Source organism: Castor canadensis, chromosome 11 (genome assembly GCF_047511655.1).
Source record: "Castor canadensis chromosome 11, mCasCan1.hap1v2, whole genome shotgun sequence".
Lineage (NCBI taxonomy): Eukaryota > Metazoa > Chordata > Mammalia > Rodentia > Castoridae > Castor > Castor canadensis.
The window spans coordinates 88901455-88922382 of record NC_133396.1 but is presented as its reverse complement, the minus strand read 5'-3'; the positions used below and the strand labels follow the sequence as shown (position 1 = coordinate 88922382).

The 20928-nt window shown below is 36.9% G+C and overlaps 1 protein-coding gene across 5 annotated transcripts; it reads left to right on the top strand.

Moving 5' to 3' along the window:
* The first annotated feature begins 1 nt into the window (after nt 1).
* Dars2 (aspartyl-tRNA synthetase 2, mitochondrial) lies at nt 2-20585 on the top strand. 5 transcript variants are annotated; one of them, XM_074047430.1, is made up of 18 exons: nt 3-638; nt 1256-1355; nt 2318-2384; nt 3268-3369; nt 3773-3868; nt 5352-5475; nt 6419-6465; nt 7909-8015; nt 9142-9211; nt 10317-10496; nt 11199-11306; nt 13068-13130; nt 14487-14639; nt 15940-16158; nt 16371-16481; nt 16675-16759; nt 17883-17958; nt 19097-20585. In XM_074047430.1, exons 1-18 carry the CDS (start codon nt 512-514, stop codon nt 19179-19181), a joined length of 1920 nt encoding a protein of 639 aa, XP_073903531.1. In that variant the 5' UTR covers nt 3-511; the 3' UTR covers nt 19182-20585. The 5 variants fall into 5 exon arrangements, with proteins under 5 accessions (XP_073903534.1, XP_073903531.1, XP_073903532.1 ...); XM_074047429.1 differs by lacking the exon at nt 16675-16759 and having other exon boundaries at nt 4-638; XM_074047433.1 differs by lacking the exons at nt 10317-10496; nt 16675-16759 and having other exon boundaries at nt 2-638.
* The last annotated feature ends 343 nt before the right edge of the window (nt 20586-20928 follow it).

The following is a 20928-nucleotide window of genomic DNA, read 5'->3' as shown; positions in this document are numbered from 1 at the left end:
TCGCGGGGCTGTAAGAGGGACGATTGGATTACATCCGTGTTCTGTGCTTGTGAATTCGGGCCTAGGGGTGTTTTTGAATTTGCTTGCCTTTGTCTTTCTGAAAACCCGAGGTCGGCCGCCAGGTCTGGGAGACTTGAAGGAGACTGTTCCTCCTTGTTTTCGGGCTCTGCCTGTAGGAACTTTGGAGAAAGCGTGGATTGAAGGGAAGGGCGTGCGTCTGGACTGTCTTTGGGTCGCGCCTGGAATCCTTTCGTCACATGGGGGCCACAGTCTTGTTTAATACAAGTGCGAACCGATGCGATTAAAGGGAGAAAGGCCTTTCCCCTATGCACACACGCAGGAGCCTAAAGACCTTTTAGAAGTATTTAAACACTTGAATGTTCTGCAGAGGAGGGCTTAATTATTGAAGCTTGGGAACTAGAAATATTAAGGGACTTCGTGTCTTTTGGCCATTGACCGACACCAGCAGCGTGGGATCCGTGATTGTCTCTCGCCACCCTGGGGCATCGTCATGTATTTGCGTTCTTGGTTAAGTCGACTGTGCAGGGGGTTATCCAGCCCCGTCGGAAGGACCACACCGCCAGGCTGGGGTTCTCTCTCCAGAAATGTGGTGCTGAGTTCACACAGAAGAATTCCAGGTGAAAACAGCGAGGGACTTCGCCTATTCTCTACAGTTTTCTCCCAGTCTTAACTGGATAGCCCTATCTATAGTAAATCATTTACTCTTCACTGCTTACCATGCAGAGGGTTTTTCTCTTGATTTTTAAAAAAGACCACGAAAAGGTAACCACAAAGATAGGGTATTCTTCGTTTAGTTGATACTACTAATAGAAACCTAAAAAAAAAAAATCCATTCACACTTAATAGTTTCCCGGTGTGCAAGTGACAGTTAAGCACTAGATTTGTACTACAGTTAAATAGTTACTGCACCATAAAACTTTTATAATTCCTAATATCATATTTTATTTGGCAAAGAACTGTGTAATATTTAGAATTGGGCAATTAGTGTTTTAGGTCAACATAAGTACTAGCTGATGAAAAACATTTATTTCCTAACCCAGGGCAACACATTAAGACAGTTATTCGTTTGACCTGTGACACATTTGCAGGTAAATTTAATAGTGGATGAATTGCTCTGGCTTATTTTATGAATTTCATCCATTGACCCGAAATACCTAAGATACTGTGACTTGAGAATCTATAAGCAATCTACAAATAATATATTTTTAATCTTGCCTTCTTTTCCTTTTATAAGAACTCAGTAGCTTTGTCGTCAGGACCAACACATGTGGAGAGCTGTGTTCTTCTCACTTAGGCCAAGAAGTCACCTTGTGTGGATGGATTCAGTACCGAAGGTAAATTGAGGCACACAACTTAAGAATGCATGGTGATTGTTTTTATTTTTTTCTAAATTTAAGTAAAGAAAAAACCTAAAAATATGAACAGTAAGTCCTCAAGGTCACAGCCTTGTTTTTTGTTGTTATTGTTGTACATCTCCATATTCCAGATCATATCTGAATAGTACATTAATTCATACTGAAGAGATCCAAAGTACATGGGTTATGTGACCTTCCTAAAACATATATCCCTGTGGGTTGGTACTTGCCCCATATATAGGTGACTTTGTCTCCAGCTTTTTGTATCTCTTTCTAGTACTAAAGGCAGTTTGAGAATTATGGGTTGAATGTTAAAATGTAATTTCCAGGACCTTTTGACAGTATATAGAGTTGTTAAATTAGTAGTTGTACTTTTCAGGAAATATTCAATTAAATCTTCTTTTTTTTTTTAGGAAGAAAAAAGACTTTATATTGCTGTATTTCAAAAATGACCAGTCAGATGTTTTTGATAGGTTATCATTTTGGATTTTGCTATATGAAAAGTTTTCAAATTTAATATTTTCTTATGAGGACATATGCCAATGAACAATTTTTAATTTTAAATCTACTTCTTTATTAATAAGACATCTGTACAAGATTGTTAAACTATAAATAGCCAATAAAAAAATTGGAAAAGCAGTTTGGCCAGGCATAGTGGGGCACAGCTGTAGTCCCTGATATTTGGGAGGATAAAGCAGGAAGATGGCAAGTTCAAGACGACCCTGGGCAATGTAGCTAGACTCTGTCTCAAAATAAATAAACAACTTTAAAAAGCAAGTTTTTCCACTAATAAGCAACATAAAAATTGTAAGAATGTAGTTAACAAAAGTACATAATTACATGAGAAATTGAAGTTTTTGTTTGTTACCTATTGGTTTTGTCTGTTTAAATTTGGGACTCAGAGACTATCCTAAGATGTTCATTCTTTCTTCATTAATCAGGCAAAACATCTTCCTAGTCCTAAGAGATTTCCATGGTCTTGTTCAAGTTGTCATTCCCCAGGATGAGGTAATCAAAAATTTCCTTCTATTGTCTAAAATCTGCTTTCATGTTATAACTAGGGTAAGCTAAGTGATTTCATAAGTATGTTTGAGGCTTTATTTATTTTTTGTTTTTTGGTGCAGGGTTTCTTTATGTAGCCTAAACTGGTTTGGAACACACTGTGGAGCCCAGGCTGGCCTCTAACTCATGATTCTACTTCAGCCTCCCAAGTGCTGGGATTATAGGTATGCACCACCATGCCCAGCTTGAAGTTTTAAATTCAGAAGATCATTGTTAATACAAACTGAAAACTACTATAAACAACATTAAGACATGAAAAACTGAAAAAAAAATTACAACTCATAATAGAAAAAGACTAATTGTTCCAATATCTAAAAGGCTACTACAAATGATAAAAAAAAATATGGTGAACCAGTAGAATTATGAACCCAAAATATTAACATAAAATTTACAGAAAAGAGGACCGGGTAGTATATCATGGATATAATCCCAGCACTCAGGAGGCAGAGGCAGGTGGATTGTCAGTTCAGTGCCAACCTGGATTTCATTGTAAGATCCAGGTCATCCTGAACTACATAACAAGACCTTGTTTCAAAATGAAAGAAAGAGGGAGGAGAGGGGGTGGGATGGGGGGAAGAGAGATAGTGAAAGAGAATACAAAAAGGAAGAAAAACTCTTTTAACTGATAGTTTTACTTGCTATGTTATACAAAGTCAAAATGGAGATGGAATTTACCAAATTTTGTAATAAAATAATTGAGGACTTCTCTAATACTATGTCAAGTAAGCTGTGAATATTAATGTTTTTCTAAACTGTAGACCTAGAATTACTGAAGATACCTGTAAGTTCATTTGTTTCTTGAAACTGTTTTCCCCGTCTTATTCTGTAGTCATCTGCTTCTGTGAAGAAGATTTTATGTGAAGCCCCTTTGGAATCCGTGGTGAAAGTGTCTGGAATAGTCATTTCCCGACCTCCAGGACAAGAGAATCCAGTTAGTAGTTAGAAACTATATAAATTTGACCTATATGCATTTCAAATATCTGTGTACTCATGCAGGCAACATACATTGAACACCTAGTAGGCACTGAACACTAAAACTGAGTACTTTCTACAGACTTCAAAATCTTTATTATAGACACACCTATGTAAATATGCATCTAAGATATTTATTGATATTGAAAGTTGCATGGTAATACTTGCTGATTTCTGAGCTTATCAGTCACCAATATGCATAGGAATGCCAAAGTCATGCACAGACATTTATTTTTTATTCTGTACACTATAGCATCTACACTTTTTACATATATAAATAAATGCATGTTTTATAATATGTGCATTACATACATGTCATGATGAGTAATTTCTAAAATAGGTCTTTTCTTTTTCTTTTTAAGAAAATGCCAACAGGTGAGATTGAGATCAAAGTTAAAACAGCTGAACTTCTGAATGCCTGCAAGAAGCTGCCCTTTGAAATTAAAGACTTTGTGAAGGTGCTAGCCTCTCTTATTAACAAAATAAATAATAACAACCAGCAGAATATTTTCAGAATTTTTTTAAAGAAAAGTTTACCTTCCACAAAATTAAACATTTTACTACAGATGTATCATAAATTGTTATATTCTACAATTTTTTGGTGATTTTTATTTTATTTATTTATTTTTTTGCAGTCCTGGGGCTTGAACTCAGGGCCTCATGCTTGTTAAGCAGGCACCCTACCACTTGAGCCACTCTGCCAGCCCTATTCTATAATTTCTTGATGAATTCTAAAATAGTGACAGTTCACTAAACTGTCAGTTCATAAACATTCATACTTTTTTTTCAGACAGATTGAAATATGATTCTGTCTTTAAAACTTAGGGGTAATATTATTCAAGGTTTTTTTGTTATTATTTAACATTTTGAAAGGAAATTTACATCTATCTTGGAAATGGCTAAGTGGCAGAGGGATCCTGTACCTATTAAGCTTCTATCAGTGATAACATGTGTGCTTATAGCAGCTCTTGACTTTCCATATAAAATATAAATAGAATTATAATTTAGGGTGTGCTTTGCCAAAAGTTTGAGTGGTTGGTGGAGCTAGAAATCACTGAGTAAACGTATCTTGATGATTTTCAGCTTTGTCACTGAAAGAATTATATGTCCCTAATTTTTAACCTCATCTATTAAGGGATTTTTAAATTAACTTCTTAGTCTTGTATTTAAGTTCCCAGTACTGACAAAAAGCATTATGATTATAGAGTTGACCTTATTATGGAAAAGAAAATATATAGCTTTGCCAAGATAAACATTCAAAGAAATTACAGGTACTTCTTGCTTCAGTTCTCAGCACAAAGAGGAAGGCAGTGATTTATAGCTTTGAAAATTAATAAAGCATACTGTATTACAGCTAATATAGTAGTGAAGATTCCATCTACCATCTCCTTGCATCTTTGTACTTACAGTTAGTGCCCCACTCAGGTAATGAAACTGTAGATTTTTTTTGGTTTTTTTTACTTTGGTATATCTTTTTAAAAGACCTTTGAAATCTGTTTTTGTTTTTTGAAGATTCAGCTATGGGCTTAAATGAATGGATAATTGTTTAATAAAGTAGGCAAATTAAAATCAGTAAGGGGTTATGTTAATAATGAATAGATGAATAGTAAAAAATGTGAAATTTGTGCTAGTGACAAAACTTTGAAGTTTGAGGAATTAAGGGCTTAGGCTATACCTCAGTGGTAGAAAACTTGCCTACCAAGACCCTGGGTTTGATGACAGCATCACTCCGCTCCCCCTCCCCCCCAAGAAAAAATTTAAAAAAAAACAACACCTTATAGGAATTAAGAATATAATAGTATATACACAAATGGGAACTAGCATACTGGAAGGCTACTTGGTGGAAACTAAAGACAGCTAAAGTTTTTTAAAGTTCATACTATTTAAAGACAACACCTTAATATTCAAGATATAAACATAACAATCTTTCAATTTGTTTAGAAAACAGAGGCTCTTCGTTTGCAGTATCGCTACTTAGATTTGCGCAGTTTCCAAATGCAGTACAACCTGCGACTGAGGTCTGAGATGGTCATGAAAATTCGGGAATATCTTTGTAATCTGCATGGTAAGGAAAAGCATGAATATTCCTTGGAATATTCTTCACTTCTGTTTTATTTACTAGTCCTTAGCATCATTGTGTCAGATGTTGCCAGAAGTCCAGAGTTCACACAGTGTGTAAATCAACTTTTGAAGAAAGGTTGATAACCAAGTTTTATCCTAGAGCATAATTTAGGAACTAGTTCCTTATTGGGTCACAAATAATCCTTTTAAAGTTCATAATGCCTGTTATAGTGTATAATGTAGTCTTTCCCATCACTGCTGAAGATGGGACAGCCCTTTGGTTGTTTTTACAGTGTAAATTTTCTTAATTCTTTCAGTTTTTTTTTTTTTTTTTTTTTTTGGCAGTATGTGGGACCTCACACTTGCTAGGCAGGCTCTCTGTCACTTGAGCCACTTTGCAAGCCTTTATTTATTTATTTAATGAGAGGGTCCTGATGTGTTGCCTAGGCTGGCCTCAAATTCTAGATACTCCTGCCTCAGCCTCTCAATTGCTGGAATTACAGTTATGCACCACCATCCCCAAACAAATATTCTTAATTCTTTATCATGCATATACATTGTTTGTTGGGAAATCTGGAATTTCCTATGAATTAAATGACACCTTGAATTGTCCTGGGTTTTTTCCTTCTCTCTTTGTATTACTATTGCTAATAATAGTAATGTTTATTAGTAATAAAACATTTGGAATACCAGGACAGTTCAGTAGACTAGAAACCATGAAATAATAGGATTATTTCATCTCAGAAATATCAGCTTTATAAACATATTGGATTTTATGACAAGTTTTAGCTTTCTTCTTAGATTTGTAGAAACCATCAGTAAGCTTAGTAGATTATTTCAGCCCAAATTACTAATCAAAGGAGAGCCTTTGATTTGTTGTACTATACTGAAAACATCATAATTGACAAATTTCTATGCATTAAATTCTAATACTTCTCTCTTTTTAGGGTTTGTAGATGTAGAAACCCCAACATTGTTTAAGAGAACTCCAGGGGTATGTATATTCATTACTCATTCTGCTAATAATGTTCTCTCAGTTTCAAAACTGACCACTTTGTTTTTGTATTTGCTTTGCCTGTTTTTATTCACGTTTATTTACTTCCTCAGGATTGTCACATTAACTAGATTTTATTAAGAATTGAAAAATTGCTGGGTGCCAGTGGCTCACGCCTATAATCCTAGCTACTCAGGAGGCAGAAATCAGGAAGATCACAGTTCGAAGCCAGCCCAGGCAAATAGTTTGCAAGACTCTATCTTGAAAAAACCCTTCACAAAAAAGGGCTGGTGGAGTAGCTCAAGGTGTAGGTCCTAATTTTAAGCCCCACCACAAAAAAAAAGTAAAATAAAAATTAAAAGGCCCTCTCTGTCTTCTCTGTGCTGGGAACAATCTCCTTCCATAATCACTTCCTACTGAAAATGTACACCAGCTCCAAATTGTCCCCACCCCCACCTTGGTCAGGAGTACCTCTTAGCTGCTCAGCCAACACTATCTGCAGTGGTGCTGACATGACCAGAAACTGACAGATGAGGCCTCAGAAGCTTGGTAGTCCCACGTCCCCTGACCTTACTTGTCCTTAAATACAACTTTCAAACTAGCACCATTTCAAGGAACATTGCCACAGCAGCCAAGTCCATTGAGGCTGAGGTTGCCATAGTTTGGTGTGACTAGCTTGGGATTGGGACTGTTTGGGAGACTCATCATTGCTTATGGCAGGAACCCTTCTCTGAAGCAACAGCTCTTCTGTGCCATTCTGCACTTTGTCTCATGGAGGCCTAATGGTGATCTGTCTCTTCTTTATCATATCAAGAAGTTGTCTCTGCTTCCCATAGGTCTTTCTCCTATGTCTTGTTTGCCCTGTGTGTTCTTTTTCCTAAACTTCCCCAGTAAGCCTGCAGAAAGTGATTGGCTCAGGGTTTGACAGAGGGGAGACAAACAAATACTGTATTAATAAGAAATAAAAGAAGCTGGGACTGGAGGCTCATGCCTATAATCCTAGCTACTTGGGAGGCTGAGATCAGGAGGATTGTAGTTTGAGGCCATCCAGGGCAAATAGTTTGAGAGACCCCCCATCTCCTAAATAACCAGAGCAAAATGGACTGGAGGCATGGCTCAAGCAGTACCGTGCACAGTTTTTAAAAATCTTATGTGCAAGCCTTTTTAGGAACTAAAAAATCAGCAAGAAATTATCTCTGTCATTGTGAGAACTTTCGTCTTTGGTTAATTTCATTGATGGGCTGAAGTATCTACTTCCACCTGTGGAGTATATGTTGGGGTTTTTTGTTTTTGTTTTTTTTTTAATAAAGTGTGACTCAAGTGATAGAGCATTGCCTAGCAAGTGTGAAGACCTGAGTTCAAACCAGATCCAGTACTGCCAACAAAATTTTTAAAATGATAATAATAGTAATAATAATAATCTCTCCCTCTCTTTTTTGAAAGGGTGCCAAAGAGTTTTTAGTACCATCCCGGGAACCTGGAAAGTTCTATTCTCTCCCTCAGAGTCCTCAACAGTTTAAGCAGCTTCTGATGGTTGGTGGTTTAGACAGGTGAGGTGCTTATTTTTTGTTTTTTTTTCCCAAAGCATTTTTATTAACATACATTAGTTGTATGGGATGAGAGGGGGTGGGTTATTCTTTGTGACATTTCTAAATATGTTTACATTGTACATTGGTTAGATCACCCCCAGTATCTCTTCCCTTCATCCTCCTTCCTCCCCCATCAAAAACAATTGCAATAGGTTTCATTGTTCTATTTCCTATAATATGCAAAGCGTATCTACCATATTCACCTTCCTTCATCCCTTCCATTCATCCTCCTCCCTCCAACAAATACCCACCCCCCAGGTGAGGTGTTTTTTGCTTTTTAATGCTATTAGTTACCAGAAAAGGAAAAGGGAAAAAGAAAGAAAAGAGATAAGAACCACAACATTGTCTGATCTGCAGAGAAGTCTAGAAAATTTATGTGAGTTCATAGAATACTTAGACCCTTAAAATTTGTAGCAGTTATCATTTAGTTAAGATTTACCATGTGCCCACCATGTACAAAGCTCTTTGCTAGTAGATATGGCAAGGAATTTTTAAAAATACCATAGTGAATTAAACTGACTGTGAAATAACTCAAAATATAAGTGTGTTGAACTTTACAAACTAGGTATTGTTTGAAATTACATTTTTTGGGAAAATATAGAAAGAATTGTGAACTCGACCTTTGAGACAAAGCTGCATTTCAGCAGGTGAAGATCAGAGTTGGAATGGCATAGCACAGGAAGGCTCAAGTGTATTCATAAAATAGTATTTTTGAGACAAAGCTGCATTTCAGCAGGTGAAGATCAGAGTTGGAATGGCATAGCACAGGAAGGCTCAAGTGTATTCATAAAATAGTATTTGGTTGGCCAGTGCAAGAGAGTGTATGTAAGGAAGGATGGGCTGGTTTCAACCAGTCTAATGTATGAATATACAAAAGTGCCAGAGTATGTTTTGAAAACAATATATAGAATAGTAAATTCTCATGGGTTAGCTGCGTGTCTGGTTAGATTAAAGCATCAGAGTTTCTTATGTCTTTTAGGTATCATAATTAATTTATTTGCTAGCCTGCATTGCCGTTAACTTTTGGAGGAAAGCGCATGTGTTCTCTTAGTCTCGTGACTCAGTTAATGCTATTTTTCAATTTTAGATATTTTCAAGTTGCCCGATGTTACCGAGATGAAGGTTCAAGACCAGATAGACAGCCCGAGTTTACTCAGGTACTAAGTTATATTTACTGTTCCTTACAAATTAAAGTGTACTACCAAGTATTTTCAAGACCAGGGCAATAAAGTAACCTACAGTTGAGTAACTCATTCAATTTTGTGTATGTGTGCGTGTGTGTGTGTGTGTGTGTGTGTGTGTTACCAGGACTCAAGACCTTGCAATTGCTAAGCAGACCCTCTACCACTTGGGCCACACTCAGCCCAACCCTTCAATTTTTAATCCATTTCCTGGGTCCTTTTCATAGGGAATGTGGTCATTAACTGATGAATGCCAGAGATTCCTGTAGTATTTTGATGTTCATAATATGATAAAACTATAAATCTCTTGTACATTAAGAATAAGTACCCCAAGCCAAGCACTTGTGGCTAACTCCTGTAATCCTAACTACTCAGGAGGCAAAGATCAGGAGGATCGCAGTTCAAAGCCAGCCTGGGCAAATAGTTCATGAGATCCTATCTCGAAAAACCCTTCACAAAAATAAGACTGGTGGAGTGGCTCATGGTGAAGGCCCTGAATTCAAGCCCCAGTACCTGGGGCAAAAAAAAAAAAAGGAATCAATACCTCAATACTGTACAAAAATAATAATTTGGACTGGTGGAGTGACTCAGGTGGTAGAGCGCCTGCCTAGCAAGCATGAAGCACTGAGTTCAAACACCAGTACTGCCAAATAAAAAGAAAAAAGATTAATAATTTTGTATATTGATATTTAAACTATTTATCTAATCTGTGGACTTATCAAAGCCATTATGATTTGGTTTCTGTATGATAGTGTGAATCAGTGTGATGAAGTATAAAAATCAGGAGGTTTGGAATTGAACAGACCAAGCATCAAATGTAGCGTTACCACTACTGATTGCAGATATGCAAGCAAATTACTTAGCCTCTTTGAGCCTTAAACCATGAGGTAGTTGTAGAACTAAACAAGTTGATGCACGGTAGGCATTATTTACAGTGCCTGACATAAAACAGATATATAGGAGTATTTATACCCTTCCCATGTATTAAGTATTTATGAGCAGAGTGCTATAGTAACTTGAAAGCAGAAAAATACATATATTGTGACTATTCAAATTAGTTTCCATGTTATTTTGGTTTCAGATTGACATAGAGATGTCTTTTGTAGACCAGACTGGCATCCAGAGTTTAATTGAGGGTTTGCTCCAGTATTCCTGGCCCAAAGATAAAGAACCTATCATGATTCCTTTTCCTTCCATGACTTTTGCTGAGGCATTGACCACCTATGGAACTGATAAACCAGACACTCGCTTTGGGATGAAGGTATTCTCTTCACTTTTGCAGGATCCTGCTCTTAAATAGCTCCACAGTTTTTTAAACCATTTTGATGAAATTTTTAAGTGTCCATACTGTTGGATCACAGTTGTTGTCACTTTGGCTTGTTACTTTGTTGTTGCCCCACTCCAGCAAGACAGAATAACAGCATATTAACATTACAATGCTTTTTCCTCTGTTGAGTTCCAAGACCCATTTCCAAGAACAAGATTTATTTGTAATATGGAATAGTAGTTCTGAAGTCAGACTAATTGGGTTCAGTCCTGGCTCTGCCACTTTCTAGCTCTATCATCTTGGACAAGTTAATTCCTTCTCTGTACCTCTATTTCTTTATGAAATGGGGATGATAAGAGTGCTAACCTCATATACTCTTGTTGGGCTGGCAGAGTGGCTGAAGTGGTAGAGCAACTGCTAGCCAAGCATAAGGCCCTGAGTTCAAACCCCAGTACCACAAAACAAACAAACAAACAAAGGAAAAACATAGTCCTACTCATATACTCTTGTTGTGAGGATGAAGCGAATGTATGTAGAACACTTGTCATAGTGCTTAACCTATGGTAAACCCTCTATGAAGGCTCTCTGTAAATGTTAACTTGTCAAGATCTATTCTGTTCTTTACAATCTTATTTGTAAAATATTTTGAGATGAAAATGACTTAATGTTTAGTCACCCCTTTTCACCATTTTTTAGATTGTAGATATCAGTGATGTGTTCAGAAAGACAGAAATCAGATTTCTTCAAGATGCACTTAGCAAACCACAAGGAACTGTCAAAGCCATATGTGTCCATGAAGGAGCAGTAAGTGAAGCATAATTCTGTTTTCTCCAGAATGTATGTTTTGAAAGCAAATATGTTCAACCCTAGCACATTTCTTCTGGAGAAAGAAGTATATAGAAAGGTGCTTTTGGCTGGGCCACAGTGGCTCACACATGTAATCCTACCTGTTCAGGAAATGGAGATCAGGAGGATTGAGGTCTAAAACCAACCTGGGCAAAAAAGTCCATGGGACCCCATCTCAACCAATAGAAAGTTGGGTGCAGTGGCACACACCTGTCATCCCAATGAGGCAGAAAGTGTAAATAGGAGCATTGTGGTCCAGGCTGGCAGTGTGGCTCAAGTGGTAATGTGCCTGCCTAGCAATCATGAGTCCCTGAGCTCAAATCCCAGTACCATTAAAAAAAAAAAAAAAAAAGTGTGTATATACATATATATATATATATATATATATATATATATATATATAAAGATGAGGTTTACTTTCTAGATCTAGGGCTTTTTTTTTTTTTCTTTTAAACAGTGCTATACAGTACTCCTGTACTTCATTTAGGATAATTTTGCAGGAGAGATTTTATGAGCATAAAATAGTGTTCAGTATTTTCTGTTTGTGAAAAGTTTCTCAGCCCTACATCAGCTTCTGCTCAATCCTTGCCTGTTGACTTTTGGTCTGGCCTCAATTGCAGAAATAACAGGAGATGAAAAGGAGGCAGAGCTGGGGGTGGAGGTGGCTTATTGATAGAGTACTTGCCTAGCATTTGTGAGGTTCAGTCCCCAACACTGAAAAGAATAGGAGGTGGCACCAAAAAGCAAAAAGAAAGGGAAGTAGAACTAGAAGAGAGAGAATGATTGTGCTGAACAAGCACTCACTCTGAAGTAGTGGGATACATCTGTTTTCTAAAATTAGTACACTTGCTTTGAAAATAATTTAATAGTAGTCATGCCAGAAGTTTCTTGAGCAAGATTACTTTTTTTTTGGTGTTTTGAGACAGGTGTCTCTACATAGCTATGGCTGGCCTAGAATTTACAGTCCTCTTGCCTCAGTCTCCCAAGTTCTGAGATTACAAGTATGTCCCACCACACCCCATCCTAAGACTACTGGGGGTAAGAACTGTCTGATTTTATTATTATTATTATTATTATTATTATTCACCTCCAAAGTTCATCACAAAGTAATTTGGTATACATACTCTAGTGCAGACATAAAAAGTATGTTCAGGTAGGCTGAGGATAACACATTGCCTCTTACTGTTTACCTCATTTCAAGTATGCCTGTTCTTCCCTGAATAGACATAAAAACTACAGGGATACACATTGTGCTCTCACTTTTTTGTACTTTGCACACCTAGTTAATTGCCCCCAGAAGTATAGTTGATAATAACCCTAGTGTCTCACTTAGAAAGACAATGAGGTAAATTAGAAAACATAAGATTTATAAAGACTTTTAAGAAACCTGAAATAACAAATTCTGAATCCTCTTGATCCTAAAATGTTTTTTTTTCTTTCATAATTCAGTTGTAGAGATTTATTTTGAATAGATCCTGTATATTACATGTACAAAATCTTCTGTGGAATACAGTCACAACTATTTCCAATTATAGTTGCATAACTGGGCAAAAAAATAAGTCCTATAATAAGCTTTAAAAATTTGTCATTTGGCAGTAGAAACTAATTTTTTGTTAAATCCCACTATTATGCTAGGAACACAAAATATATTTGATACATTTTACATGTTTATGAAGCTGAGTGTTGAATTAATGGGTTTGTTTGATTTTCTTTCATCAGAAGTACTTAAAAAGGAAAGATATTGAATCCATTAGACAATTTGCAACTGATCATTTTAATCAGGTAAGGAATTAAAGCAAGTCCTTTTTCCTTTTGGGAATTCTATATTTTTAATAATTGCTTGAACTCTTAGTTGCAAAGTCTTATTTCAGATCATACTTTGCTTTTGTCATTCTTTTTTACCAGTGTGGGGAATTGAGTCCAGGGCCTTGAGTTTGCTCAAAGAAGAAATACATCTACCATTTTTTTTTTAACTTAATTAATTTTAAACTATCTGTCAGCTTGCTACAGTGAGATGAGGCTCGCATACACAGACCTCACCTAGTTACGGGGTATCTTCTGCAGTGCTGTCTTTCGGTACCTTTTCTTCGTTCCTCTTCTGAGTTAAAGCCACTCTTTTCTGAACTCCAAATCTTCCTCTTTCTTATTTGTGCTGAAATATATATTCAAGTAACTTTCTAAGAAAGCATCAAAACCTCACCCTTGATTAATAATGATTTGGCTCAGAATAAAATTCTGAATTGACAATCACACCAATGCTGTTTTTTTAATTTAATTTTTTTTTTACAGTGCTAGAGATCAAACCAAGGGCTTTGCACATGCTAGGGAAATGCTGTACCACTGAACTACATCCCCAGCCTGTCCTGATTATTTAGTCTTCTTGCTTGTTAGGCAAGCACTCTGCTACTTGATCCTTGCCTCTAGGCTCCTCCTGGTTTCTTGATATTCTGATATTTCATAGTTTGTGGAGCTTTGGCTCTTTTCCTAATCCAGTGTGTTACACACTTTGAAGGGCCCTTTAATAGGAAGGCTCATTTGTTTCATCTGTAGATGTTCCTTTATTGCCTAATTATTTTGTTGGAGTTCTGTTGTGGTTTTTGGTTTTTTGTTTTTTGTTTTTTTTTTTGGTTCTGGGAATTTGACCCAGGTCCTATTGCATGCTAAGCACCACTCTACTACTGAGCTAATTAGTCCCAGTTCTGAAATTCCACTTTACCATTTTCTCTAGTCTCTTAGAATTTCTGTTAATTGCATGTCAAATCCCACATACACCAAGTCAATTCCCTATCATTTTCTCTGTCCTTTAAATTCTATTTTCTGGGAGTTTTCTTCAACTCTTCCGTTAAACTTTTTTTTGTTTGTTTGTTTTAGGAGGTTTTTTTTTTTTTTGGTTTCTCTGGTGGGACTAGGGGTTGAACTCTGCATTTTGCAAGTACAAAGCCAACTCTACTACTTGAGTCATACCTCCAGTTCAGACCCTAATCCTATCAAAAAAAATTCCTTCATATCATATTAAGGGGCTTGGGGAAGGAATAGAGATAATCTCTTCTACTGGGAACCAGAAATCTTTGCACTATAAGAAAATAAATCAGTCTCACTTTTTAAAAAAGTATAAATAAGCCTTTTTCTTTATCACAGGAAGTTTTGCCTATATTCCTGAAAGCCAACAGAAACTGGAATTCAACAGTTGCCAAATTCATAATGGAGGAGCAAAGATTGGAATTAGCCAGACTGATGGAGACCCAAGAGGAAGATGTGGTCCTGCTAACTGCTGGAGAGCACAAGAAAGCAGTAAGAAAAATTATCTCCAAGCACCCATGCTGTGCATGCTGAATACTGCCTCTCTTCTCATATGTCTGTGTCCATATTTAAAGTGGACTGTTGGGTTCATAAAATGGAGCTGCTCTGTATAAGTTGCTTCATAGATATCTCTCAGCACTATGAAAAAAAACAGGAATCTTTTTCATTAGCTACCCACTTCCATTGGCATTACTCATACAGATTAAATCTGATTCTGATTAGGAAATCCGTTTGAGTAGAGGGTTCATGGTATTTAGTTATACAACTATGAAAAACTGTTTACATTTTCAAGGTTTTACAGATGAAGGAAATTTGGTGGTTGCAGACTTTTGCGTATAATGCATTCCTAAAACTGGAGGGATAGTTCAGACCCTAGAGGACTGCTGGACACAGATAACCCCAGACCAATGTGATGAAGCAAGACCCTTTTTTTTCCCAACAGCAGCAGCTGCAGTGGAAAACTGAGGCATGGAGCTTAAAATTTTCTCACAGTAATACAGTTAGTACATGGAGGAGTCAGATTTCTAACCCCAAATTCTAGTTCCAAAATCCACTCTTAAATTTGCATCTAATCCATATTACTTCTAATAATGGTCAGTGTTTACTGAACATTAACTATGTATCAGACATTGACAAACTCCTCACTGTAAGCCTGAAAATAATCAGAGTAAAGAACTTTGTCAGGTTCTGTACCTTAGTACCTTTTCTTACTTCCTCTTCACAATAGTCTTACATTAATGTCATTTTTGTCTTTTTTTTAGGTTCCCCCTTAGCCCCCACCCCAAACAGCTTTATAATACTTTTATACTACACATGGTGATGCACAGCTGTAATTCCAGCTACTCAGGAGGCTCAGGCAGGATGATCTCTTGAGCCTGGAAGTTTGAAACCAGCCTAGGCAACATACCAAGACCCCATCTCAAAATATGTAAGACACACACATATTCAGTCTTTTTTGGAATAGACATTTTTATCACGATTTTACTATGGAAAAGGGTATAGAGAAGTTAGTAAGTAGTCAAACAGATTAATACCTAGGTCTGTGAAACTCTGATACCTGTGTTCCTAATCACTTGACATCAAGTGCTTACCCCATCAGCATAGTCTGACAGTCCTTCTCATTCATGTTGTAGTCAGATCATCCTTAGATCTCTCTCCTGAGAGATAAAGTGTCTCATCTATTAATGGCTAATTCTTGACCAGAGAATGGTCTGCTTCAGAATCTAGTTTGTGTCATCTAATGCCTACTCTGTCAAGAAACTAACTCAATGTTTGTGTCTTCTGTTTGCAGTGCTCTTTGTTGGGGAAATTACGACTGGAATGTGCCAATCTTTTGGAAATGAGAGGAGTGGTGCTCCGTGATCCAAAGCTATTCTCTTTCCTTTGGGTGGTAAACTTCCCACTCTTCCTTCCCAAGGAGGAAAATCCCACAGAGCTGGAGTCAGCCCACCACCCATTTACAGCTCCTCATCCCAGTGACATTCATCTCCTATACACTGAGCCTAAAAAGGTACCATATCTATACTTCCAAATAAAAAGGAAACATATAAAGACAAAGAACTTCAAAGTTCCCAAAGACAGATAGAACCTATAAGAATCTGGAAACCTCAGAAAAACTGGGCCAGTAGTTAGTATATTCTCTAAATAGCTATAATGTTTTCAACCTGACAGGACAGAAAACCTGAAATTTTCTCTAATATAAAGGTTCTGTAAATCTTCTAGGTTCGTAGCCAACATTATGACTTGGTTTTAAATGGCAGTGAGATAGGAGGTGGTTCTATCCGAATTCATGATGCAGAGCTACAGCGTTACATCCTGGCAACATTATTAAAGGTAACAAGTATCTTCTGATGTGACCTTACTGTTTTACTCAAGTATTTGTCAGTTTTATTAAACATTTGTTATGAATGGAGGATTTGTTTTTGTTAAATACGAAATAATGTCCCTTTATCTCTCCACCTCTAGTCATAGGACTTAGAGAAGTAAATGACAGTAACAGCTCTTATTAGTGCTTACTATGTTCCAGGGACTGCTTGAGTACTGTATATGCTTTGATGTATTTACCCCTCACAATTACCTGGGATTTGAACTCAAGGCCTTGCACTTGCTAGGTAAGCACTCTATCACTTGAACCAGGTCCCTACTCCTTATTCTTCTCATTTTAAACATGAGACAGGTAATTTAGCTTGCCCAAAGTCACACAGCACAGCAGTAAATAGAGCCAGTAACTGACCACTGCATTGCTCAACAAAAAGTCATTTCCAGGGTGGGGATGTAGCTCAGTGGTAGAGCATTTGCCTAGCATGTGTAAAGTTGTGTTCAATCCCCAGCACTGCAAAAAAAAAAAATAAACTTTTAAAAAGTCATTTTCAGTGACTAGTAATGTTAGGCTTAGTTTTTTGTTTTTGTATGTTTGGTTTGTGTTTTTGAGACAAGGTCTTCCTTGTCTCAAGGCTGGTGGTGAATCTGGAATCCTCCTGCTATAGCCTCCTGAGTGTAGGGATTATAGGCATGAACCACTACACCTAGCTAAAAGAGAGGTTTAAAAGGATTTCATCTCACTTAATAGATATACTTTAACTGCACTTAAGGTAGTGGTATATTTCAGGAGTAGAAAGTGGGATATTCAGAATTTTAAAAAGGAAAGTCTATACAGATGCCAACCTAAGAATTTGAAGTTCATCGTTCTTGCCCTCAAGTTCTACCTCCCAGCAGCATGTGACATTGTTGCCTTTTTAAACAGTCCTTCTCTTTCCTTTGGTCCTTGTATGACAGGACAGTCCCTGCTTCTCATCCTACCTTTGTGAGCACACACCTCTTCCTCCTTGATTGGTCTTATTCTGCTCACATTATCTACACAGTAACAGCTGCATTTGCTGAGCACCAGGCACTTTTCTACATGTTATGATCGTCTGTGTGTGTGAAACTTTTTTGACACAAGGTCTCACTATGTAGCCCAGAGGCTGGCCTCTGATTCTCAGTCTTCCTGCCTCTTCCTTCTGAGGACTGACAATACAGACCTGAGTGATTTGTCTTATGCCCTTGCTAAACTGTAAGCTTTCTTAAGGTTTTTTGTTTTTACATTTCCCAATGAGATTTAATATTAAAGTAATGTTAGAGTTTTTTGTTTGGTTTTTTTAGCTCAACTTTATTTTCCCTTTAGTACCTAAGATAAATGTGTGGCATTAGTGGGCCTTAAGTACATATTTAAATAGAGTATTTTTTGAATTTTAGGAAGATGTAAAATTGCTCTCCCATCTGCTTCAGGCTCTAGATTATGGGGCACCCCCTCATGGAGGAATTGCCTTAGGTAAGCAGTTTATCCTTTCATAAACTAAATTTCATTCCATAGCATCTGTGTTGCAAATTTGGACTCTCAGCTTATGGTGGTGGGAGGGATTGAGTGTAAGAGTTCTATGAGAAATCTAACTTTCTGTTTTAATATAAGTTCCTATTTATTTAATGCTGGGGATTGAACTCATGATAAGCATGCACTCTAGTACATTTTCAAAATGTATTTTACCAATTATTAAGATAAAACTTAACTGATAATTTGCATTTGAAAGTGTTTTGGGGGTTTTTGTTTATTGTTTGCTTTTGAGACAGGGTCTCATGGTATATAGACTAGGTTGGCCTCAAACTTTTGATACTCTTTTCTCTGCCTTCCGAGTGCTTCCAAGTGTACCACCACACCCATTTGAAATTGCAGGTGATTAAGTTAAAATTGCCCAGATCTTGGATTCAATCTCTAGCACTGGTTGCAAACACAAGGATAAAGAAAAAAATATTTCTCAAATCTTTGAGGCCTCACAGACACATTCAATGCTGTGTGAAAAGCACTGCTCCAGAGTGTTCAGCTTTTGTGCAAATAGAATATGCCAGTGTCCTTCTCATTATCATGATTACTCTGCTTATTTTATTAAGCAAAGAAGTATGAAAAGTTCTAAGAAGCTCAACCAGACTTCAGGAACTTTTGTGTGTGTGTGTTGGTTGGGAAAGGGGTTTTTTTTAGTGTTAAACCGATAGCCTCCTACGTGCTAGGGAATGTCCTTTTGTGTTTTTGGAGTTCCCTGCAGAGCACCTAATAACCTAATACATTGTTCAGCCTGTATTAGGGCCCTTAGTAAGCCATTAATAGGAATTTGCTAATTATTGTAACAATGTTAGTAGCATGTGAACATTACTCGAGCACTTTTCCAGAATGAGGTAGAAAAAAAACATTCAAAAAACAAGTTCTCTAAAAAGATTTGACTGTAACTTGTGAAAGATGTGTGTGTGTGTGTGTGACATAATTTGAACTTTCAACTACTTGAGCCACATCCCAACCCTCTCTACAACTTTTATAGAGAAACTAAGTCATTCCCAAAGTTAGATTACTATACATTTCTCATCTATTAAGTTAGATTACTATACATTTCTCATCTATTAACTTTATATTTTACTCACAGGGTTAGACAGGCTGATGTGCCTTGTCGCTGGAGCTCCAAGCATCAGAGATGTCATAGCCTTCCCAAAATCATTTCGGGGACATGACCTCATGAGCAATGCCCCAGATTCTGTCCCTCCGGAGGAACTGAAGCCCTATCATATCCAGGTCTCCTGGCCAACAGACTCAGAAGCAGAAAAGAGCTCATTGAATCAGTCACACCACTTGGAAAATTAAGATTTTGATTTTGTCTTCATTGCTTTGCTAAGGCTAAAATCAGATCCAGATTTGCCACAGATACAACAATTGCTTAGGTGGAAGTAATCAAGGCAACATTTTTTGCCATAAGAAATGAAAGAACCAGGCATGGTGGTACACATCTGTAATCCTATCCCTCAGGAGGCTGAGTTAGGAGGATCATGAGTTCAAGACCACCTTGGAATACATAGTAAGACCCTGTCTCAAAAAGAAAACAGGAAAAAGAAGACATCCAATTTTGATTTGGTAACATGCACTTTTAGGTTGAGATATTTTTGGAGATCTCTTTTACTTGGAGTGGTAAAACATGGTTCTTTATTGGAGTAATGTGGCTTAATATTTTCTAATCATGTTTTCAATACCCAGATAGATTATTCACTTAGGACAAAAAGAAATCAAGTCATATAGGAAAGTGTTTGCCTCTGTAGACTGGCCAGATGGTGAAGGGAGAGTTTTAGTTCATAGCCTCAAGAGAACCGTATCAATTAAGCTTTATGGTGACATTTCAACTATCGACATAGTAAGAAGTAGCATAATGCAAAAAATATCACTGAATTGAGTGTTTTACTTTGAACAAATTACATAAATCACTCTTAGCCTCCTTTCCTGCTTATGTAAAATGCAAACAATGCAACGGGACCCTTGCCAGAATCAGAGTTTATATTTATAGAAGATAACGTGAGTGAAATGCTTTGAAAAACTGAAGCAGGGCTGGGGAGGAAGCCAAGTAGTAGTGCTTGCCTAGTGTGGGCAAGGGCCTGCACTCTAATCTCCAGCATCTCACACACACACACAAGCCAGGCATGGTAGTCATGTCTGTAATCCCAGCACTCAGGAAAGTGAGGCAAGCAAGATCATGAATTAAAGGCCAGCTTAGCCTATATAGCAAGGATGTCTCAAAAAAAAAAAAAAAGTGATAGTTATCCAGCCATAAACAGATAAATGAATATCCATGTATTTTAATAGTTTTTGTAGTTTAAAATGAAACAAAACATTTGTAATAAAAGAAAAACTAGGGCTGGTACCAGCATAAGGCTCTTAGTTCACACCCCAGAACCACAGAAAAAAAAAGTTCTATGAATCAGTATTCTAAAGACAATCATTAACCCTTGAATAGTATTATAAGAAACTGAAAATACTAATTAGACCTTAGACTAACCTTAACTGTATAAGAAAGTGAACTCTGAAGCTTTTAAAAGTTCTGATGATACACTAAAAACTATAATAAATTAGTAATTACAGAATGGAAATAAGGTCTTGATTAATGACTTTGGATTTTTCTTTACTTATTTTTGGTTTGAGATGTCTTTGATTTATAAACATTATGAATTGTCTTAAGCCATGTGATACCATGGTTCTTTTCCATATAAAAATAAAATTTGCCCCATCTCCAAGTCTACCTAATATGTGACACTTAAAAATAGGCTATTATAGGACTAGCAGAGTGGCTCAAGTGGTAGAGCACCTCCCTAGGAAACTCAAGGCTGAGCTCAAACCCCAGTACCACCAAGGGGGGAAAAAAAAGGCTATATAAAGTATGTGTCTTTCTCTGCTGAACGCTGGTACACCAATGTGAACTAAATTTGACCCATTACC

Bases quoted from the DNA above. Each gene is read 5' to 3' on its own strand.
- Dars2 (XM_074047429.1), top strand. From the start codon at position 512: ATGTATTTGCGTTCTTGGTTAAGTCGACTGTGCAGGGGGTTATCCAGC. The intron at 9,212-10,316 runs GTACTAAGTTAT...TTTTGGTTTCAG, and splicing joins GACAGCCCGAGTTTACTCAG to ATTGACATAGAGATGTCTTT. The intron at 13,131-14,486 runs GTAAGGAATTAA...TCTTTATCACAG, and splicing joins CAACTGATCATTTTAATCAG to GAAGTTTTGCCTATATTCCT.